The sequence below is a fragment of the Heterobasidion irregulare genome, assembly GCF_000320585.1.
Source record: "Heterobasidion irregulare TC 32-1 unplaced genomic scaffold scaffold_01, whole genome shotgun sequence".
Taxonomy (NCBI): Eukaryota; Fungi; Basidiomycota; class Agaricomycetes; order Russulales; family Bondarzewiaceae; genus Heterobasidion; species Heterobasidion irregulare.
Genome location: NW_009258197.1, coordinates 2,335,446 through 2,362,370, shown reverse-complemented (window position 1 = coordinate 2,362,370; position 26,925 = coordinate 2,335,446). Strand labels below are relative to the sequence as shown.

General features: G+C 50.7%; 10 protein-coding genes across 10 annotated transcripts; 4 read left to right on the top strand and 6 right to left on the bottom strand.

Annotated features, from left to right (window-relative positions):
* Positions 1-176: 176 nt before the first annotated feature.
* On the top strand, positions 177-1,932 carry HETIRDRAFT_59428 (uncharacterized protein; the record flags this gene model as incomplete). Its single annotated transcript, XM_009542113.1, has 9 exons — positions 177-390; positions 449-518; positions 573-725; positions 782-1,010; positions 1,066-1,205; positions 1,263-1,423; positions 1,449-1,491; positions 1,539-1,609; positions 1,664-1,932. Exons 1-9 carry the CDS (start codon positions 276-278, stop codon positions 1,930-1,932), a joined length of 1,251 nt encoding a protein of 416 aa, XP_009540408.1. The 5' UTR covers positions 177-275.
* Positions 1,933-2,179: 247 nt separating this feature from the next.
* Positions 2,180-5,032, bottom strand: HETIRDRAFT_153903 (uncharacterized protein). Its single transcript, XM_009542977.1, has 17 exons — positions 4,784-5,032; positions 4,661-4,727; positions 4,444-4,604; positions 4,289-4,388; positions 4,210-4,240; positions 3,851-4,147; positions 3,775-3,793; positions 3,584-3,721; positions 3,461-3,525; positions 3,346-3,408; positions 3,255-3,294; positions 3,149-3,199; positions 3,079-3,093; positions 2,943-3,025; positions 2,794-2,889; positions 2,537-2,732; positions 2,180-2,466 (listed from the first exon to the last, which is right to left on the bottom strand). Exons 1-17 carry the CDS (start codon positions 4,953-4,955, stop codon positions 2,312-2,314), a joined length of 1,749 nt encoding a protein of 582 aa, XP_009541272.1. The 5' UTR covers positions 4,956-5,032; the 3' UTR covers positions 2,180-2,311.
* A 928-nt stretch (positions 5,033-5,960) lies between these two features.
* Positions 5,961-7,035, top strand: HETIRDRAFT_99716 (uncharacterized protein; the record flags this gene model as incomplete). Its single annotated transcript, XM_009542976.1, has 10 exons — positions 5,961-6,050; positions 6,110-6,140; positions 6,199-6,310; positions 6,369-6,403; positions 6,458-6,489; positions 6,543-6,558; positions 6,619-6,691; positions 6,749-6,800; positions 6,854-6,940; positions 6,994-7,035. The coding sequence occupies 10 exons, from the start codon at positions 5,961-5,963 to the stop codon at positions 7,033-7,035; spliced, it is 570 nt and encodes a 189-aa protein (XP_009541271.1).
* Positions 7,036-7,257: 222 nt separating this feature from the next.
* On the bottom strand, positions 7,258-9,834 carry HETIRDRAFT_59424 (major facilitator superfamily). Its single transcript, XM_009542112.1, has 13 exons — positions 9,588-9,834; positions 9,465-9,526; positions 9,253-9,400; positions 9,154-9,198; positions 9,000-9,100; positions 8,779-8,941; positions 8,503-8,730; positions 8,367-8,442; positions 8,261-8,319; positions 7,984-8,199; positions 7,820-7,921; positions 7,655-7,758; positions 7,258-7,598 (listed from the first exon to the last, which is right to left on the bottom strand). Exons 1-13 carry the CDS (start codon positions 9,822-9,824, stop codon positions 7,526-7,528), a joined length of 1,614 nt encoding a protein of 537 aa, XP_009540407.1. The 5' UTR covers positions 9,825-9,834; the 3' UTR covers positions 7,258-7,525.
* Positions 9,835-10,326: 492 nt separating this feature from the next.
* On the top strand, positions 10,327-12,265 carry HETIRDRAFT_307340 (uncharacterized protein; the record flags this gene model as incomplete). The annotated part of the gene is made up of 10 exons (XM_009542975.1): positions 10,327-10,734; positions 10,803-10,875; positions 10,927-11,033; positions 11,084-11,170; positions 11,222-11,359; positions 11,409-11,483; positions 11,537-11,597; positions 11,653-11,778; positions 11,840-12,079; positions 12,147-12,265. 10 exons carry the CDS (start codon positions 10,327-10,329, stop codon positions 12,263-12,265), a joined length of 1,434 nt encoding a protein of 477 aa, XP_009541270.1.
* A 224-nt stretch (positions 12,266-12,489) lies between these two features.
* On the top strand, positions 12,490-15,263 carry HETIRDRAFT_31224 (uncharacterized protein). Its single transcript, XM_009541997.1, has 4 exons — positions 12,490-14,195; positions 14,256-14,557; positions 14,619-14,714; positions 14,780-15,263. The coding sequence occupies exons 1-4, from the start codon at positions 12,969-12,971 to the stop codon at positions 14,982-14,984; spliced, it is 1,830 nt and encodes a 609-aa protein (XP_009540292.1). The 5' UTR covers positions 12,490-12,968; the 3' UTR covers positions 14,985-15,263.
* On the bottom strand, positions 15,193-17,683 carry HETIRDRAFT_469312 (major facilitator superfamily; the record flags this gene model as incomplete). Its single annotated transcript, XM_009542974.1, has 17 exons — positions 15,193-15,497; positions 15,567-15,600; positions 15,654-15,722; positions 15,773-15,782; positions 15,847-15,866; positions 15,930-16,022; positions 16,087-16,211; positions 16,268-16,319; positions 16,371-16,389; positions 16,440-16,553; positions 16,615-16,782; positions 16,833-16,906; positions 16,958-17,024; positions 17,072-17,111; positions 17,167-17,247; positions 17,304-17,393; positions 17,471-17,683. The coding sequence occupies 17 exons, from the start codon at positions 17,681-17,683 to the stop codon at positions 15,234-15,236; spliced, it is 1,533 nt and encodes a 510-aa protein (XP_009541269.1). The 3' UTR covers positions 15,193-15,233.
* A 2,017-nt stretch (positions 17,684-19,700) lies between these two features.
* HETIRDRAFT_437877 (uncharacterized protein) lies at positions 19,701-22,084 on the bottom strand. Its single transcript, XM_009542973.1, has 15 exons — positions 21,885-22,084; positions 21,770-21,828; positions 21,535-21,711; positions 21,167-21,464; positions 21,042-21,114; positions 20,951-20,991; positions 20,832-20,894; positions 20,680-20,779; positions 20,550-20,604; positions 20,442-20,497; positions 20,359-20,375; positions 20,260-20,295; positions 20,053-20,207; positions 19,921-19,997; positions 19,701-19,862 (listed from the first exon to the last, which is right to left on the bottom strand). Exons 1-15 carry the CDS (start codon positions 22,059-22,061, stop codon positions 19,807-19,809), a joined length of 1,440 nt encoding a protein of 479 aa, XP_009541268.1. The 5' UTR covers positions 22,062-22,084; the 3' UTR covers positions 19,701-19,806.
* A 133-nt stretch (positions 22,085-22,217) lies between these two features.
* On the bottom strand, positions 22,218-23,494 carry HETIRDRAFT_437876 (uncharacterized protein). The gene is made up of 6 exons (XM_009542972.1): positions 23,406-23,494; positions 23,014-23,354; positions 22,887-22,962; positions 22,696-22,838; positions 22,474-22,633; positions 22,218-22,422 (listed from the first exon to the last, which is right to left on the bottom strand). The coding sequence occupies exons 1-6, from the start codon at positions 23,456-23,458 to the stop codon at positions 22,320-22,322; spliced, it is 876 nt and encodes a 291-aa protein (XP_009541267.1). The 5' UTR covers positions 23,459-23,494; the 3' UTR covers positions 22,218-22,319.
* A 537-nt stretch (positions 23,495-24,031) lies between these two features.
* Positions 24,032-26,113, bottom strand: HETIRDRAFT_153897 (uncharacterized protein). Its single transcript, XM_009542971.1, has 3 exons — positions 25,392-26,113; positions 25,155-25,334; positions 24,032-25,101 (listed from the first exon to the last, which is right to left on the bottom strand). Exons 1-3 carry the CDS (start codon positions 26,044-26,046, stop codon positions 24,467-24,469), a joined length of 1,470 nt encoding a protein of 489 aa, XP_009541266.1. The 5' UTR covers positions 26,047-26,113; the 3' UTR covers positions 24,032-24,466.
* Positions 26,114-26,925: the final 812 nt, after the last annotated feature.

Genomic DNA, 26,925 nt, shown 5'->3' with positions numbered 1-26,925 from the left:
GCCATTGTAGCGGCTCGTTGCGGCCCCGTTGCGGCCCCGAGCCAGATGAATGATTATATAATTCACCTCAGAAGGCCCAAAGAGTCGTTCAGTCTTGGAGCTTGGCGGACCGGCGGTGTGAGTACCACCACAAGTACTCGTGCAGCTAAACTTTGCATTGTTCTGTCCTGAAAGTCCACAATTCGCCTTGAAAAAGTCTCGACTACCCAATTCGAGGCTTTGCTCCGCTAACATCAGGCGATGCAGCCTTCCCTTTGGCTTCCAACTCGTTTCGAATGGCTCTTCGACTTCTCTGTTCCTCTCAATCTTGTTCATGGCGCTTTAAAACCAGTCCGCGCTCAAGAATTGCTGCAGCAACTTATCACGACTACGCACGATATGCAACACCCGGTAAGTGTGGTCACACTATCATATTACCTGGTAGGGCAAGCTGTTTAGGAAGCCCTAGGCGGCGTCGTTCGCATCCCGTTGTACTCCCCAAAGATCATAGGTGTTGCAAGTTCACGGGGCGATAGAAAGTGTGCAGCTCATTTATTGTACACACTTCTCCACTTATGCCGTCTTTGCATCAGTAATCAAGAGGACTTTTATTCATTCGCAACTCTGTCGTTGAACCCTGAAGAACTTCGCCTCAGTCTCAAGAAGCATAATGGGGTGGATTGGGATTCAAGCCTCGTTGGAGAACCACTCAATAGAGAGGTCACATTTGTCGGAATCTATGACGGGTACGCGTCAGTTCTTGCTTGGGCTCATCTTGTTCTCTTCATGTGTATAAGCACAGTCATGGCGGGTCCACTGTGTCACAATACCTCCGTCAAGAGCTTCACGGTCTGTTTGAGTCCTCAAACAAGCTGCAGATTCCAGAAATGTATGCTTGGGCTAGAGAAATCGGTGGTTACTTCAAACGATTTGATGGCGGTGTTCTGAAACCTTGGATTCATCCGTCTGCACACCACGAAGGTGAAATGGATCTGACCGCTCGTGCGACCCTCACTTTCCTCCAGGCAGGCGTCTCATTATCTTACTGCTGAGACATGCCTGCTGACTTCTGATGGTCGAATCTAGGTGGACCGAAACCTCACAGAGGAACCATTGGCAAAAATCTCTGGTTCTACTGCTTCCGTTGCAATACTTCACTCCTTAGATGCTCCTTCATCACCATTCTTTTCATCTCAGAAACTGGCCTTGACTGTAGCTCATGTTGGGTACGTTTTTTCTGCGGGCTCGCTCGAATGTGATACGGAACTGAAGACGAGATATAGCGACACTCGTGTGCTGTTGTGTTCCACAGACCGCGGGCGTGTGCTTCCCATGACGGAAGCGCATCGAGCTGAGGGACGCGTCGAGTCTACTCGATTAAGGCGCATGATGGGCACTGGTCTTATCACCGACTCGTTCGGCGATGCGAGGCATGCACCGCTCAGTCTTGATGATCTATTTCTAATCAGACTTTTATTGCAGGTGGATGGGTGTACTCCAGAATACCAGAAGGTAAGGATAACCCTTCAATTATTGACTATAACTCATCATCTTGAAAGCCTCGGTGATCTGAAATGGAAACCGTTTGGAGTTACCCCTGAACCTGAAGTCAGAACCAGGATCTTAGAGGGTTAGTACTGTCCCTGAATGCTGCTGTCTGATGTTCAAACAGATTACTCTGCAGGTTCGAAATGGGCCTACATTGTCTTTGTCTCTGATGGTGTTTCATCTGTCGTGTCCGATGACGAAGTTGTCGACCTCGCGCGCGCCGCACCGGATCCAAAGACAGCCGCCGAACGCATCCTCTCTTTCGCGCAGGAGATGGGCTCCGACGATAATGCCACTGCAATCGTTGTACCACTTGCCGGGTGGGGTAAGATCCAAGGCCCTGATCGGACGAATGATCTGAGAGAGTACAGGCGACGTCAGATAGGTAATGCACCACCTCAATAACTCGATCGAAATCCGACCAATTGACCCGTATCTCAAGTTGGCACAGAGCGGCAGAAAAGGATGTGATAGGACTATTTTCTAGAATCTCTCGGCCTCTATAGCATTCTACGGTTTCGTATAATTTGCTGATAACATACCATGAAGGAATCACTACTGCACCTTTTACAAGTTGCTCTGCGAACTATAAACATCTCGTGTTAATCCACCATGTCATCTTTCAGGCCACAGGCCTCAGGATCTATGCATTCTCAGACTTTGTCTTTTCTTTTCAAGTATTCATTCTTAGGCAACGTACACAATTTCACCTACGTGTTCATCTTCTACAATTTCCCAATTGGCCGCTCAAGGCTGTATAGACTTTTCGTCAAGGGCGTCATCACTATATCTGTGCAGCTGCATGGCCATCTGCGCGCAAGTCCGAGCCAGCAGCCCACACTGTCCTGCCCGATGGATCGTCAATTTTCTGGATGACTTGACCGCGCCCGAACATTCCACGCCCGAACCCAGTTACTATGCGCGCATCGTGACCCATTTCTGTCGTTGTCAAGTCGGAGGAAATCAACAATGCTGTTTGGATGCATGAAAAAAGAGAGAAAAGACACACCTCGGAGCCTGTTGACTGTCTCGACCGGAATCCCTTCCTCAAAATAGACCTCGCTGTTAATGTCGCCTGCCTCACCCGTTGTCTGGGTCTGCGTATCGGGGCTCCCAGCGGAGATGCAGAACCGAGGGGCATCGAGCGCGGCCTGGGGGGAGAATCCCCGAAGTATGTTCAAGAGCACTTGGACGTGGCCTTGTGGCTAACATAGAAACATCCGGTTTGGCACACTTAAGACACTTCAAGAGGAGAGGGCTCTTTACCTGCATGAATCCGCCCATGACACCATATGAAAGGAAGAGGTCATCTCCGCGGGTGGCAAGTGCGGGTATGATAGTATGGTATGGGCGCTTGCCTCCCTGACAGATATGCGTTCGAGTGTAGTAAATGTGGGAGAGGAAAGCCTGTTTACCTTTAGTGCATTGGGATGACCCTCCTTGAGCACGAATCCGGAGCCACGATTCTGAAGAGTAAATCCACAGCCTTTCGGGATAGCTGCAGGCACCATAAAAATCGGATGACAGGGAGAACCTGATGACTTTTCTCACCTCCCGTCCCGAAGCCTGGAATTCGCTCATATTGAGTCGAGATTTGTGTGAATGTAATGGGTTCGCCCACCAGCATAGTTGCTCTGGATATAGCTGCATGCATTGCCCCACTGATCTGTCACTGATACAACATAGAGATGTGAGACAACACAAATGACGTTGAGTACGAGACCGACCTGAAAAGTATACAGTATCGGAAGAATGCACGGGGTTTCCCTGTACATGCACCTTATATAATGATGTCGAGTAAGAATTAGGTGAACGCACATGCACAACATCTGGGTTGGTCCTAGTGGGATCGAACAGTGTCGCTCGGGATGCGAGGTATTCCTGAGAAGAGAAAATCAGTGGTTCTGATGGAAAATTGCGATGCGCAACTCACCTTGCTTAGGAGCTTGTCGACAGGGACATGTTCAACATCTGGGTCAGTCACGTAATACTGACTGTCTAAAGTTACAGTAAGATTTTATGAGCCGCTGGAGTTAACGTTAGAAGGTACACAGACCAGCGAACGCAAGTCTCAACGATTCCACCAAAGTATGGAGGTATTCTGCAGAGTTGTGCTCCATCTCCAATAAGCTCTTGATCTTTCTTTGCTCTATGATGTTCTCCACGATGCCGAGAGCCAGCAAAGCAGTAATACCTGTATTCATCGTCAGTCGTAAACTTGAGATTACAAACGAAAGTCCAGGGTACCTTGGCCATTTGGAGGGCACTAGTGCTTGTTCATCAGCACTTTACTATATACCCGTCGAGCGGAAGACCAACTGACCTCGTAAATTGTAACCTCGCCTGCGAACGTGTACTTAATTGGTTCTACAAAGGTAGTTTCATGCTTCGCCAGATCCTCAAGTTCCATTATTCCACCCTTGCTCTGAATAAGTTCCACAATAGCCTCAGCTATGCGTCCAGTGTAGAATCCGGCTTTTCCTTTTTCTGCAACTGTTCGGAAGGTTTTTGCGAGATTGGGAAGCTTGACGATCTGCCCTGCCAGAGGAGCTTTTCCGTTGAGGAGCATCTCATCTGCATTTGGGGATGCATTTTTTATGAGCTCCTCGGAGCGTTGCCACTGTAAGCGATAATCAACATTCATTCATTCGGGTTCAGAGCCCTTTAACAAACTATGCTCACCGCATAGCTGTGAATTTCTGACACTGGAACTCTGCATGATGTTAGTGCATAGAACAACAGCAGAATAATCTTCGCGTACCCTTCTTCGGCCAGTCTGATAGCCGGTGCAAGTACGTCGGCGACAGAAAGTTTCCCGCTGCCGAACTTTTCCACAGTGTCAACCCACGCAGCAGCAGCACCTGTGAGACCGATCAGACCTCCGCAGATTTCTTGTGAAGTGATCAATTGACATGCCTGGAACCGTCACTGCATTTAAATTGTTCTGAGGTATCTTATTTCCTGTAATGCCTTGCTGTCGTAGGTGTTCAATGGTCAACTTTTCAGGGGAATGGCCAGATCCGTTGAGCGCTTTGACTGTTTTTGTCTTGGCGTCGAAAAACAAACAGAATGCGTCCCTGGAAAACAGCAATTGAAATCGAGGAAAATTCGAGAAGCAGTGTTCAACACTCACCCTCCGATTCCACAGCAGCTAGGCTCCGTCACATTGAGTGCTGCTGATGTAGCAACGGCTGCATCCGCTATAATTGGAGGTCTATCTTAGGATGACTTCGCCACATTCGGGAGATCTACACACCCGCATTCCCTCCCCGCCTCAAAATCTCTAAACCGACTTCTGTTGCCAATGGTTGAGATGAGGAAACGATTCCCTTCGTTCCGTATACCACTGAACGACGACTGGGAAAGCGTTGAAGTACCAGTTCAGGCTGATCAACTTTTGACCAGTCAATCTTGAGGGAGGAAGACATAGCACCAGATCCAGTGAGAGAGGAAGGTGAAGAGAGAGATATGTGGATATGTGGTCGGCTGCCAGCCGATGAGCCTGGGAGAGCTTAGTGAGAGAAACATTGGAAGCAATTCACGCGCTGTAGCGCGCGGTGCTGAGCGGGTCCCCGTTGATAACCTGAATCTTATCTTATCTTGACCATCTAACCGATCTTGGCAGCAATGAACGTGGCATTCACTGTTGGCTTTCTTCCTTCTGTCAAGGAGCTGCAGATTGTGCTTTCGAGAGCGTACTCCAGTGTCCGTGGTCGAATCTACGAAGAAGTCGTTATGTGTAAAAGTGAGCATAGGACATGGTGTCGATATGACATTCTATCTCTGTGAATAATCTAGCTCATGGTTGCCTAGGTTAGAACACTTCTTACTGCCTGGTCAAAAGTCACTCTTTTAGCGATTAGCTGCTTGCTCTGACAATCTGCTCTCGAGAAATCCATCATGTGATATAGCCTGCCCCTCAAGTGCTGTGAAATCACCTACCCAATGACTAGGATGCATCCACAGACACTCGCGCAGATATTGGACCTCTCTGACGTGTATCGCAGTACCGATATGTCTGAAAATAGGCTTGACACTCACTCTGGCAACTCGTGCAATCCAGAAGACTAGTTTTCTCCGCATCACATCACTCGCCAACCTAAACATGCTGCTATTTCCCTTCGGGCACTGTTGCTTATTGCCCACCCCTCATCCTATGACCACAAATTTGTAGATCAGCTCTATTTTTGCCCACGGTTGTACTGATTTTAAATTTTTGAATTGTCACTAGGCCTCATGGTTGGCCGCGAGCGCCTGATTCGTCTAGTCCTTCAGATGGACGACCACACTTTCAATGCTGTTCAAACGATCATGCTGAATTCTCGGCGTTTCTCTGGACTTTTTATAGACTATGCCATCAGAGCTCTGTGCATTTAAAGGCCGGACTGGATTTTACAGGCGACATTCATATCCACTCACAACTCAATTCCGTAATGCTCTTTGCTAACCTCCGTTACGGGCTGGGTTTTCTGGCGGGTATAGCCACCGTGTATGCTGCCTCCGGGGTGTCTACATTCAATGATGTGCGTCTCGTCAATCATGACTTTCCCTGCGACAATGATACTGATGTCGCAATTTGCAGTATTCAGCTCAAAGCGGGGTTGCTTGTTCTGGTGAGTGCGTTTTGCGTTGCATTGATTGAACATCTCACAGTCGCCCCGAAAATCTTAGGCTTCTCACCATCCAACAGCCAGGGAAATAACATCTTTGCTGCTGCTATGAGCGACCTCTCTCCTTTGTGGGTGGGCGCACGCTGCGAAGGCACCATGAATGCAAGCAACTGGTCAGCTGTGTGCAATAATGGCATGTATGTGTGCTAAGTACTGAACGTCTTATGACAGCAATGGCTCTGGCGGTTGCATCAATTGCGCAGGACGTATGCAGATCCTTAGAATTCTTATGACTGACGTGACTGATGTCCCGTTCGCAGCGGCATGCCCGGACGAAGAAGTGTGTGGCACGGTGCGCAATATGGCCCGTCGATGGTTTCAACCTATCTCATCTACCTTCTGTAGTGCTTCAACGTCAAATGTAAGTGTTACTTTATGTATATGCATAAAAGGATTTCCGGTAGTATCACTCTGCCTCAAGGCACGGGTTCCCTGGACGGTGAAACCTCTGGGTCGTGCTCTGGAAACACGATCAAAGTGAAAATAATCGATGCGTGCGCATCTTTCTAATTTGCATACCATCGTATCACGCAACATCTCATCCTACACAGCTGCCCAGCCACGCACCCCGAGAATTACTGCAAGATTGCTCAGTTCGGTGGTGTAAGCCATGTTCCACCAAGTTCAACCAGACACGAACCCGATTTTTTTCGCAGAACATCAGGCCTCAGGAAGCATGCGAAGCCAGTGGTGTCAATGCCCTCGACATTGCCACTACTGCCAGAAGCTCCCTTTCATCTTTCGTACGTGTTTTTCCTATCACATCTAAGGCACAAGACAGACAATCCACGAGCAGCAAGGAAATTTGAACATCGACATCGAGTCAACTCCTTGCTGAGCGCTGTCGTCACTTCGCGGCTATTATTGGAGATTCGTTCTGGGGTTCGAGAATATGAAAAGAATCGGCGATCGTTGATTGTATCAGATTGTATCATTGATTATATATCACATTCAGATATTCAAACTTCTATCGAACGGAAGCATCTGGAAGGATGCACCGATCATGGTTGGCTTATTGATACGCTTCTCTTGATTTTACGATATTTAAAGCGATAGCAATAAGTATTGATACAATATTAAGCAATGAGGCGTAAATGTAGATAAGGTATGCTATGCTACGATAATAATCAAAAATTGCCAGAAATGTGCATGTACGCAGTATGATGAAACACAGATGATGAAACACAAACGAATGACAAAACACAAACAGACGACAGGGCACGAATAGACGACGAAACACAAACAGACAAGGACGAACTACGTGGTTCTATATTGTCCACTGCACATATCAGTGTGAGATTGAGACAAAGCATTTCGGCAGATAGTCCTTATACAGGGGAAGGACGTGGAACGTTGACGTCTGGTGCATACTTGGATTTTGCGCGCAATGTTGGGCCGTATCTGCGTGACCCAAGCCGCGTCAGGAAACAACAGAGCCTTCGACAGACAGTGCTCACTTTCGCAAGACGAATGGGATTGGGCACATAAGAAGTGCGATGCATCCCAGCAGGGTCGATGCCCATCTAGGGTTGAGCGCGTCAAACATCTGACGGGCAAAAAGCTACCATGAATGCAGAGCTATTAGCGGGCGGTGCAAATATATATTTGGGAGAAAAGCTCACTGGAAACACAGCACCGAAGATACTTCGCACGACAGTACTAGCAGCGAGAGCAGAGGCAGCGATCATGAGATAAGTATCTATGATGTAGTTGAATAGAGACAACTATCAGAGAAAACGATATCGTTAGTGATGAGATCGGGTGAGACTGGATATGTCAAACATACGAAGATTCCAAAGATTCCGAACCCCATGACTCCACCAGCTATGAGCGGAGACCAGTACGATATGGAAGGGTACGATGTCCACCCAAACCAGAAGAACGCAATAGCAAATATTGGCGCCCCTAACATCGGCATTTCCAGACGATGTTCTGGGGGGACAGGGTTCGGAGCGTACCGCTCCAAAGCCCTATTGTAGCGGGGATCGAACACGGCCAGATACTAAAGAGATTTTGCGCTCAAACTCAGTCATTCGAGTTAGGGATGACAGGAAGGCACTTACGACAACCACGCCCAAGAAACCGCCGATACTGATTGGGAGGTACATAAGACCAGTTACACCTGTATATTTCATCAGTACATATCAAAAGGCTACGAAGAAATCCCACCTTGATTCATGTGATGGCCTTCGGTAAAGACAATCGGGAAGGCTTCAAATAGTAGGTACAAGCAACCGTACAGGAACTGCATGTAGCAAGATATGGATGAGAATGAAAGGAGAGGAAGTTGAGCAAACCAGCTTACACTCATGTAGATAGTTATGGCGAGCAACATAGGCTCCCGGAACAAAATCTTGAAGGGTTTGGCCAATATGTTCTCCACTTGTTTGGAAATAGAGATTTTGGTCTCGAGAGGAGCATAGTAGCGTTCATCTCCCGTCACTTTTCGGATGTGCTCGGCTTTTCGAACCGTAAGTATAGGCACATACGTTTCGGGAACAGTGAAGACAATTGCGACAAGACAGAGTCCCGCCTGCGGGAGGGTGAGTTTCAGTGATACTATGATATATCTGTAACCTACAAAAATCGTCAACACCCAAAAAAGCCAGCGCCAGGACGCGCCGCCAACTTCAATCCAACCCGAGACAACCGGTCCAAGGGCTGGACCTGCAAACGGTGCAACAGCGAAGAGCACCATTGCCCTGCCCCGCGTTTTTGCGTCCCATATATCACTGACAACGCCGCTGGATGTGATGGAATGACAGTCAAGAGACGAGATCGTTTTTACAAATGTCAACGCACCCGCTATTTGTCAGTGGGGCAGCTGCGAAACAGCCGCTGAGGAATCGAAAAACCAATATCGAGCCAGTGTTATGAGAAAGAGCGCATCCGACTTGAAAGCCCTGAAACATCCATCGTCAGCTTCCATTTCCACAGTAAAGTATTTGAGACTGACTGTGTAGAAAAGGAACGAGACGACAAAAACCGGCCTGCGTCCGATCTAAAATGGATCCCTCGTAAGTGACGTGATCAAGAACAAGACCGAGAGACGAACCTGTTCGGAGACTGGTCCCCAAAATAGTGGCCCAACGATGTACCCAGCAATAAATAGCGAGATAGAGAGGGTAGCGATTTCAACTGCCATGCCAAACTCCTCAATCATCTGACCAAGAACGCCAGAGGGTGCCGCACTAGCGAACGTCCTATGAAATTCCATTCAAGTTAGTAGGCCCAAGGTGGACAATAGAAGCGGACGACATCACTCACGCATTCAGAACAAGGACGCCACCGACCGCTGTGAGATACCATTTTCGCCATGTGGAGAGATTCTGAATTGTTGAGATGCACATAAGAGGCCTGTGAGCCGAAGGCTTTGAACTCAGCACATACCATCGGGTGTTGCGGGTCATCTGTGCTCATGGTCACCAGAAATGGATCCTGCTTGTTTGCTGCGGGAATCACGGAAGAATCGATGACCTCCTTGTCTTTGACCTTGGGCTCAGCATTGTACTCATCATACTGAGGCTCCGCGTCAAGGACAGTCGAAGTATGGCTCGGAGGGTCATACTGGGGCTCTTCCTCTTCAATCACGGTAGAAGTATGGCTTGGAGGATCTCTATAATCCATGACGATGACGGGGTGCGGTGGAAAGTACCCCTCGGCCTGGGCCAGGCTCAGAATATATAATGTCGCACCCGTATGATGAAATATGATCTCAGTCATCGGCCCTCGAGCGTCCCAGGCAGCCGGATTGTGGGGGCCACATCCGGCAATGTACTATCAATGTGCGTAAACACTGAGGATGTATAAGTGAGTTGTAAGCGCTGGAGCGCTGGGTTCTAAAACATGTTGAGAGTGATATGAGCGGAACAAAGTGGACCCCACCAACGGTGTCAGATGACAACCAAAGGCCATGGCAAGCAAATCTGCATCCGTAGACGGTTGAGCAAAGCCGCTCGAGAGGGCTCGACATCATGTTCGCTCAGGAGGATGAAGACGATTTGCCGAGAGAACGGGATTTGCTTCTGGGGCGATTGAGTCTGCCCGATCCAAAATAGCCGCCGGCTGCTGACAGTAGCTATGCTTACAAACAGTGCACCAACTTTGCATCTGACAAGTCTACCGTTCGATGGACTTCACAGAGATTTACAAACAGACTGGTGGCCTCGTCTCGTTCAGCCCAGGCGCTCATTTCATTCTCACAGCGGTCTCGGACCGTGTCATCGTTCGGCGGGCTGATACCTTCCACATCGCCCGATCGTGGCTCGTCGATGCGCTGCCCTCTGCCACCGCGAACGCGTCGACGCGTCGACAGCTGCCCGAACACGCAGACCTGCCCGCGACCGCAATTACGCACATTGGCTGGTCCTGCGACTCCGAATACGTGTTAGCAGCATGCGCCAAGGCAGGCGTCGTACATGTGTTCCGCATGCGCGACGAGGATTGGAGAACAAAGATAGAGGCAGGTGCAGAGGGCTTGGTCAAAGCGGAATGGGCGCCCGACGGCAGGCACGTTGTATGCTTTTCTGAGTGGGCGGTGAGTTCGTTTTTTTGGTCGCGTCGCTCAGTGCACAAGGACGTTGTCGCTTACGGTCAGATACGCAGCTGAGAGTGTCAGTGTGGTCTCTTGTCAGTGGTCACGCGTCATACATCCAGTATCCTCTACATCCTGATAGAGGTGTAGTTTCTATGTTATAATCTCCGCTTTTGTATTGGCTCATTCATGTAGGTTACACTTTCAGGGCTGACGGACGATATTTTGTGCTCGCAGAGCGCCACAGGTCCAAAGACACTTTGGGGGTCTACGACGCGTCCGACGCGTATAAATTAGCTCGGGTAAGCTCTTTTTTGACGGTCGGTCACTGGCAACTCATTTTTCGTTAAAGCACTATCCATTACCCACATCTTCTATGTCCTCAATGTCCCTATCACCGACAGGGAACCACCTAGCGATCTGGGAAGGTCCCCTCGAGGTATGTTTGCCTTGTATCCCTCCGCATAAATGATAACGTTTGCGACGACAGTACAAACTATACATTCTATCGTTAGCAGGCGACCTTTTAGGAACATTCACTCCCGATTCCGATCCAGGCTTTGGAATTCGAACGGTAGCATGGCATCCATCGGGGATGTTCCTTGCGGTGGGGGGTTGGGATGACAAGGTTGGTCACCAACTGATCTAAATCCTATTTCTGCTGACGGCGGCACTAGATCCACATCCTAGAACAGCTCACTTGGTCGAGAGTGGCGACCCTCGAGCTAGGTACCCGAATACCGCCGGGTGTGGTGAGCGAGTCTCGTCTCATTCTTCATCGGTGCATTGAGCTAATTTTTTGTAGACGGTATGGAGAGAACCGGTCAATTGGATTGAGGCTACAGAGGGACGAGGGTTTTTGTCTTGTGGGTGTTTTCCTCCCTGATCCACAGCCCGTAGTGACCGGTCACGAATGTGTAGATGAACGGCTCAAGGGCCCTCAGCCTCTCTCGACCGTTCGGACAGACCAATCCAAACCTAATCTTCGAAGCGGGGTCGTCCAACTCGAATTTAACCACACAGGGACTGTTTTGCTAGCCCGATTTGGTCAGTCTCCTGACTTGCGCGAATGATGAACGCTCATGAGACTCATATGGGCTGAGCGCAGAGAACGTGCCAACGACGATGCATTTGTTCACGTTTCCGGCCCCCGGGCAGCCATTTGTACCATCTTTGCGCAGCGTTATGACTCATACGCGACCGGTTTACCAAGCACGCTGGAACCCAGTGCGGAAAGGCAGTCTCGCGGCATGTTGCGGATCGCGCGCGCTGTACGTGTGGAGCGATGAGTGGGTCGGGGAGGGTGGAGTTGAGGAGGAAATGGCTGAATGCGTGGGCGTGCCCGCAAGTGAGTACACCGCGGAGTGCATGGGGAAATACTATTTGCATGCTGACGACGATTCCTCCTGTAACAGAGTCATTCGACACACGGGACATCAAGTGGGCGCCTGACGGAAAAGGTCTTGTGTTGCTGGATCGGGAAACATTTTGTTGTGGGTTTGAGGTGCAAGAAGAGGAGGCTCCTGTGATCTGATGGGATATGTTGGTTTTACATCGCACGCTATCGTCGAATTGTTATGTTCCACAGGAGGTCGAGACAGATTGAGATGTCTAGGTGCTATGTCACGTGGATGAGACGCCATGATTGCGCGGCTCGGGCAGCCTCGGCAGTGGTCGGCACGCGCTCGCTGCTGCCCAAGCCCACGCCTTTGCAACGCCTCCTCTTTCCCCTTTCCACAATGCTTTCACGCTCTCTTCGTGCATCTCGCCTCGCATCTCGCCGCCTCGTCCCAGTAGCATCCTCGTCACGATGGCAGAGGTCCTTCGCTACTCCTACCGACAACAAGCCTGACTTGGAGCAGAAGGGAAAAGAGAAGGAGCACGTTTCTTCCCCTCAGGAGCCTCAGAAGTCTGACCTCAGTGGCCTTGAGGGTTTCTTCCAGCGCTACCATCAGAAAGGGCCCCAGTCGAGCGACCAGAACCAGGAGCAGCAGTCAAAGCCGCCTCCAGGCGGCAATAATCCCAATAACAGCAACTTTAACCCCAACCAGCTCGCGCTGCTGGCCACCGCGGCTGCTGTCTTCTATTCGCTCTCTTCCTCCAGCTCTTCTTCCTCGCGCGAGATCACATGGCAGGAGTTCCGCACTGCCTTCTTGGACAAGGGTCTCGTCGATAAACTCACTGTCGTAAACCGGACCAAAGTCCGTGTCAAGTTGCATTCAAATGCGACGGGCCAGATGTATCCCGCAGCAGCTTTAGGCTCCGGCGAGTACTACTTCTCCATTGGCAGTGTCGAGGCATTCGAGCGCAAGCTGGACGAGGCTCAGAAAGAAATCGGTATTCCATCCCACGAGCGGATCCCCGTGGCCTATCACGATGAGGTTTCTGCCGTTGGTGCACTCCTTAACTTCGCTCCCACCATTCTCTTCGCTGGCTTGCTGTTCTACATGACGCGCCGTGCTGGTGGTGGAGGTGGTGGTGGAGGCGGCATTTTCAGCATTGGAAAGAGCAAGGCGAAGCTCTTCAACAAGGATACTGATGTCAGGGCGAAGTTCAAGGACGTCGCAGGCATGGACGAGGCCAAGGAGGAGATCATGGAGTTTGTCAAATTCCTCAAGGACCCCACCAAGTACGAAAAGCTGGGGGCTAAGATCCCTCGCGGTGCCATCCTCTCCGGACCTCCTGGTACGGGAAAGACGTTACTTGCTAAGGCCACCGCCGGCGAAGCGAGCGTCCCTTTCCTCTCCGTCTCCGGTTCCGAATTCGTCGAGATGTTCGTCGGTGTTGGTTCCTCGCGTGTACGCGACCTTTTCGCGTCCGCGAAGAAAAATGCCCCTTGCATCATCTTCATCGATGAAATTGACGCCATTGGTAAGTCACGCGGAAAGGGAGGCAACATGGGTGGGAACGACGAGCGCGAGTCGACGCTCAACCAGCTCCTTGTCGAGATGGATGGTTTTGGCACACAGCAGCATGTCGTCGTATTAGCCGGCACCAATAGGCCTGATGTCCTCGACCCCGCACTCATGCGTCCCGGCCGGTTCGACCGACACATCGCCATTGATCGTCCAGACGTCTCTGGCCGCAAGGGTATTTTTTTGGTTCACCTCAAACCTCTTCGTTTGTCCGAAAAACTTCCCGAGCTCGAGACCTTTGCGCACAAACTCGCAGTACTCACTCCCGGGTTCTCTGGAGCTGACATTGCCAATGTCTGCAACGAAGCTGCGTTGCACGCCGCGCGCCATTCGTCAGAGTATGTTGAGGAGGAGAATTTCGAGAGCGCAATTGAACGGGTGATCGCGGGCCTCGAACGCAAGTCGCGCGTGCTCAGTCCTGAGGAGAAGAAGACAGTTGCTTATCATGAGGCGGGACATGCGATCTGTGGATGGTTCCTCGAGCATGCAGACCCACTGCTCAAGGTCAGCATCATCCCGCGCGGCGTCGGCGCTCTGGGTTACGCTCAGGTGAATACCTCATTTCCATTTTATTGTTTTGTGATTTGTTTACTCATTTGAATTTCGTAGTACCTTCCGCCCGATCGTTATCTCTTCTCGTCACCGCAGATGCTGGACCGTATTTGCATGACGCTCGGTGGTCGCGTGTCGGAGGAAATCTTTTTCGGTGCTGAGAACATCACCACAGGTGCGCAGGACGACCTGCAGAAGATCACTCGCATGGCTTTCGAGGCATGTGCAAATTACGGGATGAACACCATCATCGGACCTGTCAGCTATGGTGGTCGGGAAAGCCAGCGGGAGAGCTGGCAGAAGCCCTTCAGCGAGAAGACGGCTGAGATGTTGGACTCGGAAGTTCGCAAGATGATCTCGTACGTCATCGTTCTTTCCAGCGCTCGTCTAGTCGCTCACTTTGCTTCGATCGCGATCCAGGAACGCACATCAGCGGACAACTGAGCTTTTGACTAAGCACCGGGAGGATGTCGAGAAGGTCGCCAAACTCCTGCTCCAGAAGGAGGTTATCACTCGGTACGTAACCTTCCCGCTCTTCCCCTTCGTCAATGTTGACCAAGTGGTGTGGATACCTACTACAGCGAGGACATGATTGACCTTCTGGGCAAGCGACCCTTCGCCAACAAGGCAGACGATATGGACAAATGGCTTGACAAGCATCGTGGCTCTGAGAGCAGCGCGCCGCCACCCCTCGAGGAGAACCTCAACGAACAGCCTACGCCCTCACCCACACCCACACCATCGCCAGGTGTTGCAACGACTCGGATAGACGAGAAATCGCTGTGATTTACTTCTTGGGTTCTTGACACATACATACGTGTGGGTAGATAGGATGGACGATGAGACGCACGCTGCTGACACATGTATTTTATTTAATTCATAGCACTTCTCATGCCCATTGCTATGCATTCTTTGATGATCGCATATCCAACATTGCACCGTATTTACCGGCCCACCCCCCTTATACAACACTGATCTTCACACCCGCATTCATCATGTGCTATCTTCTGCTAATTTCGGGCCCTTACATAGCCTTTACAATGTATACCGGAACCCACTCCACAGATCACCCTTCGTCCTCCGTGCCTCCTCAATGCTTTGGAACTCCCCATTCCGCACGGCGTCGCCATGCTTGTTGTCTGTGCCCGCGATGACCTCATCTCGCTCGCCGCGCTCCCGGCGGCGGTTCTCGCGTCGGAGAAGGAGCATATACGCGAGCGAGCAAAGCCAGCCAATGGAGATGTATGCGAGGATGATACCGTGGCCAAGGCCATACCAAGGCTTGTCCCGGGCGCGATACTGTAGACGGTATCAAAAAAATTAGCTTAACCATCAAAGTAGAGTGTATGGGTATGGGTAGCCACGTACGACATTGGATGTGACGGCACCGTTGAGGTTTCCGCTGCATATCATGTCAGTGTATGTATGTACGAAACGCATATGAAAGTTGCTCACAAGCCAACTGCCATGCCAAGAACAGCACTACGCTTGTAGGAGCCTTCGACGTTGCCTGAGATCCATGCTCTGTGGAATGTGAGGAATATATCGATAAGATAGAAGTCTTTCAGACATACACAGAATTAGCTGTAAACGATGGATGGAATGAGCGGTGAACAGCGAGGAGCAAGACTTGACTTGGGCTACATACGAATTGTAGGGTATATTGCGCTGGCAGAAGACATCGTGAGCCGATGCGGGAGCGCGAAATTGAGCGTGATCTGATCCACTCACGAAGCGGTGAGATAGACTGCGAAATACGAAAGCGATGGACTCCGGGACGCTATCAAGATGATATAACCGACCAGTCCCGTTCCAAAAAGCATCCTGATATTATAAAAGAAAATGAATACGTTGAAGCCAGAAAGGGTCGAGAAGAATTTGGACGCACAGATTCAAGTAGCCTCTCTTATTATTCAGACGGTCTCCGACAAAACCTATGACACAGGTCATGATGCCCGCCCACGCGTATACTGGCACTGACAGCAAATTGGCCGCAGTCGTCCCATAGCCCAGCTACAGAACCGGTCAGATTCAGCAATGGGCTGAAAATCGCTTGATCGAGTACACACTTGATTTAGAATTGTTGGTGTGAACAGAGAGAAAGCGAATAGCGGGCCATCGCTATTTCAGAGTAAGTATCCTGCTGCCTTACAAGTAGATCACGGATCTCACAATCCCATATGGATCCCCACTGGGATAAAAATCAGCGCAATTATGTGAACGGGAGAGAACCAAACTCACTCGCGAGATATGTCTTCCAGTCAGTGAGACACTGCCAAACATACTTCGTGTCGAACGTCTCGCCACCAGCGCTGAATTGCGAATCATCCTGTAGGCGGCGGACAACAAAGACGCCTGGTACATAGTCAATCAGCGCGCTGTGTCAGGTACATAGAGATCAGGAAAATCCACTGACGCTCTGTGTCGGTGAGAAATTTAGCGGTATCCGGAAAGTCCTGAATGATCCAGAAGGATGCTGAAGCTGCCAAAATCGTGGCAAGACCTTCAAGAATAAATATCCACGCCCAACCCGGCCTACCGCCAATGCCATCCATTTTATGAATGGCAGCGGCGAGGAGACCACCTAAACCACATGAGACAATTGATTTTTAAACAATAAAGGATGAAATGCACTGAAGGCCCCTGCAACCGTCGCAGATGTGAAGAACAGCGCGATCTTGAAACTTAGCTCATTCCGTTTGTACCAGCTATAGAGCGTGTGAACGATTACAGGCACTGGTAGAGGAGCAGGGACCAACCATGATAGATAAAATACGATGCCGGGATAGAGACCTGCTTCTGCCAGGCCTAAGACGAATCTCAAACCTGTTCGAAGTGTAAGTAGATAGTGAGGTGTTGGGTTATACACGCACCAATGAGATCGCCATAGTTATGGGCAATGCCGTGTAAGGTCTTCACGCGCTCAGTCACTTCCCCGCAAATCATAATCACAATGGATGCAGCGCACCATAGCGACTCCCCAGATAAACACAATGAAGGACAGCCATCGCGAAGGGCGTAGAGACTTGAGAGCCAGGTTGCTAGCAGGCTAGGCACATATTTCTCTGCATTACTGTCAATGAATGGAGTGTAAAATGATCCCACCTCAAATAGGGCGTATGGAAAGAAGAAAACTGTCAACGCAATCAAATATTGTTTGTCTGTGATATGGAGATCCCTCTCTATATGATATAGCTATACGGCGGGAAACCGAGTTGACGTCAGTGACTGATCATCAAGTCATCTCCAGAGTCGAGAAGAGTCATACGCACCCTTGCATTGCCGATACTACCCCGATCCAAGAAAGCCAACAAGTATAGCAGAGCAAGCCATGGAATAAGCCTGACGTCGATCTTGCGCATGAGCTTGCGTTCGTCTATAGAAGAAGTGTCGACATCCGGCCGAAAGACACCACTTGACAGTGCCGGTACAGCCTCTCCCTCGACGCGAAGCTCTTTTGACTTGTCGCCAGCTTCATCGGACATGATGTGGAGTGGAACGGGAAGACTGATCGACAGAGTTTGTCCATGGATCGTGCTCTGTTATATACTAGTTATACTAGGGCAAGATAAGAAGCAGATGAAATAACATGGAACATTGCTTATTACGAGGCGAACAAGGTCCGCTCAACCTTCGCAGACATTGACATAGACTTTGGATATATACATTTCCAGATTTGGACGCGGATCTCGCCAACTACTAATTCTACGGTTCTGAGTCGTAAACTGAAGTATGTGCACAAGTACCTACGAGTACGCCGGCACACATACTCACTATACTTAGTACAGCGCGAACATCGAGACGAACCTGAACGGCTCGTAAACACACCTAGGGCCGTCATTTCATCGCGCGACCTCTTCAAGACTCCACTCCGCTCAGGTTCACGCCATATCAAAAGAGGAATTCATGAGCCGCGTTTCGAGATGGATCTTCGAGGACATGGACCCGTCCCTCCGCATCATCTCCACTGGCGCCTTGAGATCCTTTAACAAACCCCCGATTCGCCCGCAGTAATGTCGTATCGGTAAGTCCCATATATATATGCCCAGTATATGCCCTCTACATTGATAATGTATGGAGACGCCGGTGAGATTGAAATATACTTTTGGAAAGGCCAAGAGGACCTAGAAGGAGTCCACGAGGATGCTTACCGAGATTCTCTCCTTAGTACACGGCGACCATGCCTACGCATCTATTGGCTAGCATTGAAGATTATCCCCCGTCGCACGACATCAATGCGTTCCCATAAAATGAGACAAGGAGAAGTCGACTCAGGGGCGTCAGGGAGGGTAAGGAAGGGCACGGCCTGTGCTATCTTGCCGCGGCGAGCACGAGATTGCCACCGGCCGAATCGTCGGCCAGGGGAAGATTTTTGGAAGGAAGTGCAGTGGAAGTGTGCAGTGCGGAAGAGGAGATAACTGGTAGTATGTGCAGAGATGCAATCCAATGATCGAACAGTGGGCGGAGAAGTAGAGCAAAGCTGATGCTCGATTGCAAAAATCCATGAGATAGATCGCGAATACTAAAGTATCTCCCGAATGAGGTTGGTGGTAGTATTCGAAGGGTGAGCACCGTCAGACTAAGGGAGAGAAGAGCTGCATGGAACGACAGTCGTGGAAAGGATACCGACAGATGAAGAACCCACCACCATGCAGATGCAGAACGGCTCGCTCCTTCTCCTCTGCAGTATCCCACTGGTATCCCTGGCCATCTCGTGTCTTGTCTCAGCAACCAGTACTCAGGCACATTGGGTAGCCGAACACAGCCGAACACTGGCTGAACGTCTGTCCGTTGGGCATATTCCCAGAGCTCGCCCTGCACCAGACTATTCAGTTTCTCCACTCAGGCAAACCTTGAGTGGGTCAAGGACGAATTGTAAACCTCTGGCGTCAGGTCTTATATCAGATCCAACACCACTTTGGTAGCGAGACCAGATATCTCTCGAATAGTCCGAAGGAGGAGATAGCGTTTCATTGACTGAGGCCGTCCTGAAGGCGTGGTGTAACACAGCTCCGATGGGAAATTTGATTAGTGGCAACGTGAAAAAAGACTTATAGACATATAAAGCGCCTTGAGCGGCTGGTGGTGCAAGTGCACGAGATATATCATCGCTCGAGTGTGTCGGACACTGCAAGTAGCTCTAGGACGCGACCTGACACGACTGTGGGAGACTCCTCAAGGCAACTTAGCTAATCTAGGATGACGTCAGCATCTCCATGTCTATATAAGGCAGACAAACTTTTCTTCCAATGATCGCATTGCCCTCGACGACCACCATTTTCTCCAACTTGTTGTCCTCTCTGTGTCCCTATAATCTTTAGGTGAGTCTTCTGCCATATGTGCTTTCAAAGATGAGTTTCTTGCTGTGCACCAGACCGAGTGTTACGCACCATGGCGATATTTTTGCCGGCCCTCATTATACGCAGAGGGTCCTGATTCTTCTTGTTTTGCCTTATCTTGCATGTAAACATGGTCTGACTCTGTTCTCTCGCAGTGATTGTTATCTTCACATCTACCGAGCACGACCGATGTTTGCTTCATCTCTCCATTGACTAGCATACATACTGTCTACATATAGATATGATGCATCTTATCTCTTCCTGGTCATTCATGATGTCTTGATCTTCATGTGGATTGACTTCGCGCGTGTGAGCTGGTCATAACCTGTAGAAGCGCCTGATAAGACCAGAAAAAACATCGAAAAGGAGACCGTGTTTCTCACCAAACTTGCTCAAAGAGATCCCACGTCCACTATTCTTGACACCCGTCCATGCTAGGGCAGGGTCCAAATAGTCGCACCTGAGTAATCTGTGAGCCTAGCTGCTAGTAAGATGCTGCGCGAAATAAGGCTGACCTATTGAGAAAAACAGTCCCAGTGGAAATCTCGTCTGCCAACTTCAAGAATGCGTCCTGCGACTCTGGGTTTTTCTCTGCGTTGGTCCAAATAGAAGCTGTGAGACCGTATGGCGAGTCGTTCATCAGGCGAATTGCTTCCTCGTCAGAGGCAACCTGCACCAAGACATCAATTGTTTGTCACTGGATAAGATAATGAAAGATTCACCTTTTGGATGCCCACAACTGGACCGAACGTCTCCTCCTGGAAGCCAAATTCTGAGATGAGTCATCGATTCACCATCGCGTTCCAAATGGGCTAATGTACCATCATGACCTCCATGGCTGGAACACAGTCGGATACAATCAGTTATGTTAGGCAAAGTCGCACGGGACTTGTAAATCACTTACAATGATCAACGTCAACGAGCACCTGTGGCACCACATATGTCGTGCCAGCGACATCACTTGTCCCTCTTCCTTAGATCTGGATCAATAGAAACAAAACGATGTGCGTACAATTCTGGGGTAGAAAACAACTCTTCCGGGATGAGAGCCTTGGCTCCTGCTTTCACTGAGAGATAAGGAGAAGAGGGGAAAAAGTAAGCTGGAGTTATGAGAGTTCAATGCTATTCGATATGGGACTAACCAGCATCCGCAATCTGCTTACGGATTCGCTCTGCACTAGCAAGACTGACTACAGGTCCAAGGGTGATCTCAGGCTTTGTGGGATCACCCAGTTTGTATTTCTGCAATCCGGTGAGTTTTTCGAAAGACGCTGTCGCAATTTAGCGACCTTACCTTGACGATATCCACGACTTTAGGAACAAAGGCATCGTAGATAGATTCGTGAACGTAAATTCGCTGTTGACGAAGTATGGTTTGTTGAATGGGTTTCAGAGGCGCATGTAGAAGCATACCTCAATCGAGCAACAGCTCTGTCCGGAATTGAAGAAAGCGCCTACAAGACGATCAGCGACGAAGTCCGAGCTATAGGAGAGGTCTACCCGCCATCTACCAGCTCAGCGGCTGTGTAATCTAGATCTGCATCAGCTCGGACATACGCTGGATCTTTACCTCCCAACTAAACATCTTCTGTTATCACGTCATTCCGAAATAAGCTCAAGGACGCTCACCTCAAGTCCAACACCCTTGAAACCCTCCGCATCGACAGCAGCCTTCTCCACGGCTTGTCCACCGACTACGCTTCCGGTGAACGAGACGAAGTCGACAAGGGGATGCTGAACAGCGCGCACGACAAGCTCAGGAGACAGATGGAGCACTTGGATAACATCCGCAGGCACCCCTGCGCGAGTGAGTGCCAGTGCAAAACGTTCCGCTGTGAGTGGGGTCTGTGGAGATGGCTTGAGAAGAACAGCGTTTCCTGCAAGGATAGCAGGCAGGACTGCATTGATAGAAACGAGATAGGGGAAGCTAGAGTACGGCGACGGCGCGATCTTGCATTCAGCATCGATGGGTTTCGTGATAAATTTTCAATGCTCACTTCCAGGGGGCAATGACAAGCACGACTCCGAGCGGTGTGCGACGGATGAACCGACGGAAACCTGGCTTGTCTGTTTCCTTGAGGTCCACATCTGCGAGGGATGATTCTGCGATGGAAATCATGTATTTTGCACGCTCAAGGAACCCTCGTATCTCTCCAGGAGACTGGGATACGGGCCTGTTGGTATGTAGAAGTTATTCACCAGATCGGATGAAGTTCGCGCGAGGGAGCTTACCGGCCCATCTGCATCGTCAGCTCGAGAGGGATCTCATCGCCCATTTTCTGAAACTCCTCCTAAGGTCCTTCGATCAGCGATGATACAGTATACGCGTCAGAAACTCATAGCGTACCATGAATCTTGTTCCGATAGCAATGCGCTCTTTCAATGGGACACGACTCCATGCTTTTTGAGCCTCAGATGCTCTGCCGATCAGGCTATCGACCTCAGTTACAGATGGATATTGCCTCGTTACAAGAGGTTTCTGGCTGTGAGGAATAATCGTAGTTTGAGAGGTTGGGGAGGACATGGTAGGAAACCTGCGAGACGGTGAGGGCTGTGGATAATAATCACAATCTTATCTGCAGCTGCTTTAAATAGGCCTCTTCTATCTTATCTCTGCGAAATTTAATCGAGATCTGATATGCAGCCCAATCGGGCTCAACGGAACGTCGGAGAGGCATAGAAGGCTTAGACATGGATTATTATATTAGACTATGAGCAAAACGCGGCAATACTCTAGAGGGATGGTCTATCAACGAAAACTGAACCATACGCATTCTCTCGTCTACTGTGGGATATAAAGCTTGCTGACGAGACCGTTCTGCTCAACGATCTTCGTCTTCCAATCCCTGTCTAGCTCAACCAAATCCCAATTGGCAGAGACGAACCTGTGAAAGCAATCAGCATTGGCTCGCGTGGCGGATCAGATATCAACCCACCTCCCGCTGAGGAAATCAGCTTTTCCAGAAGTAAGATGGAGCATCGTAGCCGCGGGAAGGGCGACAGTATCGACCATGGGAATGTCAATCTTGGACTCCATGCCCATCTGCGTAAAGATTGCGCCAGGATGAATCGCAAAGGTCTTGATGTCAGGGTTCTCTGTGAGAAGATGGATGCATAATCAGGTTTGTGCAGTAAACCCGCGAGCGAATTTATCGTACCAAGAACGATGAACTCAGCAAGTCGTATGAGTGCGTGCTTAGAAGTGGCGTAATCACTCGAAAATGCCATACGGACATTTGCAGCAAGCGATGTGACAATCGCAATATAACCCTTAGATCTCTGCAGGTGGGGAATCGCAAAGCTAACAAACACGTTAGAATGGCCAAACAATTCGACGAACCATGCTTACTGGACGGCATTGTACACTCCACGAATGTTGACCTCCATGACATGCCACCAGCCATCAGGGTCCTGTTGCGCAAAGGCTATAGCGAACGTGAGCGAGAATTTCAGACTGAACAGCCGAGCGAACGTACGTTTTTCCATTGGTCTCAGAACGCCCGCGTTTGCGATGAGGATGTCAAGTTTTCCGAATTGGTCAACGGTGGCCTGAATGGCCCGCGCGACTTCCTGGGTGTGTGTGACGTCCACGGGGAACGTCAGAACCTTTGCGCCCGGTACCTCCTTCAATATGGTGGCCTTCACCGAGTCCAGAGTCGTCTGCTTGCGCGCGACGAGGGACAGGAGCGCGCCAGCACGAGCATAGGACAGTGCCGTTTCCTCTCCGATACCACGAGAGGCACCAGTGATGAAGACGACTTTGCCTTTATATGTCTGGGCATCGTAGTGGACTTTGCGGTCTATACCGGGATAAGCACTGAAAGTATCTGTTAGGCATATATACGCGTGAGGAAGAAAAGGAGCGCACTCATGGTAGGAGGTGATATTGGATATGTTCTCGTCAAATCCAACAGCGTCCATTATAACGAATTGAGATTTACTGAACGAGGTCTTGAGAAGATGGGAGGATGGAATGTAGAGCAAACTGCGACGAGCTCTTTATACTTGGCCTATCGTCCATTGTGTGTTTCCGAAAGCTGAGAGATTATGGCATTGATGTGGCTCTGGAGTCGATGAGTGTTTTGAATCAGCAAAAAAGTTTAGTAAGAGACACCAGGAGATGTTGAGCTGACTGATGTGGCAGACAACGAAGGGCCGACAACTTCCTACTCTGATACATACGCAATCCGGCGTGAGTGGAGGCTCATCGAAGCCTGGAGCACAAGATGTGCTGATTCACCCATGATTAGCGATCAGAAAGGAACACAGATATTTGTTCATTCGTTGTGGCTGACTGATCTGACATTGATAGCCATTTCGAGAGTGACTGAGACGCTCCTCGCCGGTACCAGCGAGCAAGCACGTACATACTTGTGGTGTAACGTATGAGCACGTAGTACCATGAACCATGATTCTACCAACGACTGTTCGGTATCGACCGACCTCAAACCCACTCTTCACTCACGCAAAGCACACTCGCTCGCACACGGTCTTGATAGAGAGTCTGCCATGTTTTTCCATATGATCCTGCGACATACAAATCGAAAAACAAACGGGCAAGGAGCGTGCGTGGTCGGTGACGTTATCATCAACATCGTAAAGAAAAAGAAGAGGATAAAAAGAAAAGGCTGCAGCGAGAAGTGCAAAGCAAAGAGGGGGCGATTAGGGGGACAAATGGGGATGGAGGGGGAAGTGGGTTCGAAGAAGCGTCCTATGTCTTCGTCCACCATTAAAAGGACAAAAAGGGGGTTAACAAGAAATGAAATGAATAGAAACGCACTAGAGTAGGAGTAGTAGTAGTAGTAGTAATGATGACGGCCATCATGCATAAGCGAGACGAAGGGGTCGCTCTAACAGACACAGAGAGAGACGGAGAGATGAGTGAGAAGAAAAAAGAGATGAGACAAAACGATAAAAACAAGGAAACATTTAGTAGTCACCCGTCGCTAGGGCGCGAATGTCAAAAAGATATTGGCGGTCGGTGCCAGCAGACGCGTTGTCTTGCTTCATCTTCCAGCCTTTCATTTCTGTACGATGGCGCTCTTCTGCCTGTCGGCACGCGTCCAAAAAGGTGTCATCCACGTCGCACACCATCGACGCGCGCGACCCGCGGTCGCTGCCAGACTCGGACGGGCTCCGATCGTGACTCCTCGTGCTCCTAGTCGGACTTGGAGGACCTGAGGGATTGGCCGCCGATCTTTTGCTGATGTCGGCTGGACCAGAGGCTGTGGGGTTTTGTTGCTGCTGCGCAGCGCGGATGGTCCCGCCGTTGGCCTCCCAGCCGTCTTCCTCGTCGTCTGCGAGATCGGCGAAGACATCCGGCTCATCTTCTTCAGGTGGTAGTGTGGATATCCAGCACATGCGGTTGGGATCGAAGATCATGTTGCCCACCCGACGCGCGCCGGATGCAAATGAACTCACAGGGGACCCGACTGAGGAACCTGTGAGGTGTGTTATGAGGGCAGGCCGTGTCGAGGTGCCGATGGCCGCGTCGAAGTCACGGAGTGCCTGGTCATTGCCCTCCCATCGAAGAGTCTGCGGGTTCCACTTCATCTCCCCAACCACTACGATCGGCGCGAGTGAGGGCGGCGTCAGGCATTCAAAAGAATCGGCGTACCTTTCGGGGCGGTGGCACCGCCAAGGTTCCGGATCAAGGTGGGTTTTCGCCGGGTCTGATTGGGTGAAGGAGGGGCTTTGATCCGCTTTGATGACGTAGAGTCAAGGGTCCCGGACCTCGAGGGGAAGTCGATCCGGCCGGTGCGCTTCAAGGTCCGTGGCTCGGCGGCTCGCGAGACGTCTGCGGTCCGGAGAGATCAGCTCTGGTGGACCGTGGACGACATAGAGGGAAACCCACCCGAACCACTGCCCGAGCCATCGCGAAGCGGCTTTTTCCGCATGATCCCCTTGCCCCAGTCCTTGCCGTCGGATCCCTTGGACGGGTACATAGCGCCCGGGACCCGATTTCCGAAGCCCTTTGGCTGCACCCGATAGCGGCTCTCCTTGTCGCGATCGGTCGGAAGGTCCTCGAACGCGTCCAGTTCAGTGCCATCCCCATACATCCGCTGGCGTTTTGGTTTTCGAAGCACCTTTGGACCCGTGTGCGGTGGTGGGCTGGTCACCGCAGATGACCTCGAACGTATCGATGCGGAAGAAGGCGGGCGTGGGGGCATAGGGGACCTGGCTCGTGGTGGTATGGAAGACGAGGTAGAGGAGGATGGCGACGAAGGAAAGACGTTCGATATGAGTGGTCGAGTCTTGAGACGAGCAGAGGACGTTGGCATCGTGAGGCGCAGCGCGGCCGGGTTTGGGTTTGGGGTAGAGGGGCGTGTAGGCGGCACGTCGTACCGCTCCAGTCCATGTATCCGACTTGTCGAATGCGTGTGCGAGTTCTTCGCACGCGACGCCGCAGTCGGGGCTTCATAGCGTGAGCCACTGTTAGGAGCTGCTGCATTGGATGTCGACCCAGAGCCTGATGCCTGGGCTTGATTTGACCCCATGAGTGCACCCATCGATGCTTTGCGTGTGAGCGCCCGCTGTGTCGTAGGCTGAACGGGTGGGTTGAGGCCCGTATGCGACTTCTGTCCACGCAAACTACCGGACTTTGCCGCAAGGAACGAGGAACTCGAGGCAGCAGGAGCGGAGAGGAGAGCTTTAAAGGAATCCGATCGCGTGGTCGGACCTAGTGGGGGAGATAGCTTTATCTTTTGCATCTGACGCGCAGACGACGCAAGGGGGTTAATCGGCGACTTTGCGCGATCATGGGTGAGGCGTGACTGGGGCCGGACGGAAAGCGGACGGGCAGGCATGCTGTTGCTGCGAGCTCCAAGAGTAGCTCGGTGCTTTGGGTGCTTGTCCAGAGATTTCTGCAGTAGCCTGCTGGGGCTGAAATCAGCATCGTTGTCGATAACGAGGCCGCTCTCATAGTCGTCCTCGGGGTCAGGGCTGACAACCTTGACACCCTCGTCAGCCACAGGCGCCCTCTTCTTCTTCTCCAGCAACCTCGTCAAGTGCTTCCCGCCAGCGCCGTCGAAGAGACCGGAGGGAATAACAAGGCCTTCCAGATCTCCATCATCTTCATCTTCATCGGTCTCAGGCAGCGAAGCGGAGGTCGAATTAGATGACGATGTGGAACCTTCGGCAAAGCCGAGAGTAGAGTAGGCATCGGAGGATTGGGACGAGGAGGTTTGATCCTTTTCGCCCCACTCCAGCGAATGCTTCGATGATTGGTGGTGAAGGCCAAGAGGTTTCAAGGAAAGCTGAGTCAAGTCGGAGGGAAGAGAGAAGGCGTCCTCGAAATCATCGTCGGCAGGAGGAGCGGATGATGTGGATGGGTTGGGAAGGGCAGCGACCTTGATGGTGGAGAAGCCTTCGTCGTCCTCGTCGTCCTC

Bases quoted from the DNA above. Each gene is read 5' to 3' on its own strand.
- HETIRDRAFT_153903 (XM_009542977.1), bottom strand. From the start codon at position 4,955: ATGTCTTCCTCCCTCAAGATTGACTGGTCAAAAGTTGATCAGCCTGAA. The intron at 4,605-4,660 runs GTGAGTGTTGAA...GCTGTTTTCCAG, and splicing joins AGCTGCTGTGGAATCGGAGG to GGACGCATTCTGTTTGTTTT. The intron at 2,467-2,536 runs GTGTGTCTTTTC...TGACAACGACAG, and splicing joins GACAGTCAACAGGCTCCGAG to AAATGGGTCACGATGCGCGC.
- HETIRDRAFT_59424 (XM_009542112.1), bottom strand. From the start codon at position 9,824: ATGGATTATAGAGATCCTCCAAGCCATACTTCTACCGTGATTGAAGAG. The intron at 9,527-9,587 runs GTATGTGCTGAG...TCAACAATTCAG, and splicing joins ATGACCCGCAACACCCGATG to AATCTCTCCACATGGCGAAA. The intron at 8,200-8,260 runs GTAAGTGCCTTC...AAATCTCTTTAG, and splicing joins GTTTCTTGGGCGTGGTTGTC to TATCTGGCCGTGTTCGATCC.
- HETIRDRAFT_31224 (XM_009541997.1), top strand. From the start codon at position 12,969: ATGTATCCCGCAGCAGCTTTAGGCTCCGGCGAGTACTACTTCTCCATT. The intron at 14,558-14,618 runs GTACGTCATCGT...ATCGCGATCCAG, and splicing joins GAAGTTCGCAAGATGATCTC to GAACGCACATCAGCGGACAA. The intron at 14,715-14,779 runs GTACGTAACCTT...TACCTACTACAG, and splicing joins CAGAAGGAGGTTATCACTCG to CGAGGACATGATTGACCTTC.
- HETIRDRAFT_437877 (XM_009542973.1), bottom strand. From the start codon at position 22,061: ATGTCCTCCCCAACCTCTCAAACTACGATTATTCCTCACAGCCAGAAA. The intron at 21,465-21,534 runs GTGAGCATTGAA...GCCGTACTCTAG, and splicing joins CTTGTCATTGCCCCCTGGAA to CTTCCCCTATCTCGTTTCTA. The intron at 20,780-20,831 runs GTAAGGTCGCTA...ACCGGATTGCAG, and splicing joins AAGTCGTGGATATCGTCAAG to AAATACAAACTGGGTGATCC.
- HETIRDRAFT_437876 (XM_009542972.1), bottom strand. From the start codon at position 23,458: ATGGACGCTGTTGGATTTGACGAGAACATATCCAATATCACCTCCTAC. The intron at 22,839-22,886 runs GTAAGCATGGTT...CGTGTTTGTTAG, and splicing joins GGAGTGTACAATGCCGTCCA to CTTTGCGATTCCCCACCTGC. The intron at 22,634-22,695 runs GTACGATAAATT...ATCTTCTCACAG, and splicing joins TGCTGAGTTCATCGTTCTTG to AGAACCCTGACATCAAGACC.
- HETIRDRAFT_153897 (XM_009542971.1), bottom strand. From the start codon at position 26,046: ATGGGTGCACTCATGGGGTCAAATCAAGCCCAGGCATCAGGCTCTGGG. The intron at 25,335-25,391 runs GTGGGTTTCCCT...TCCGGACCGCAG, and splicing joins TGGCTCGGGCAGTGGTTCGG to ACGTCTCGCGAGCCGCCGAG. The intron at 25,102-25,154 runs GTACGCCGATTC...CGCCGATCGTAG, and splicing joins CGGTGCCACCGCCCCGAAAG to TGGTTGGGGAGATGAAGTGG.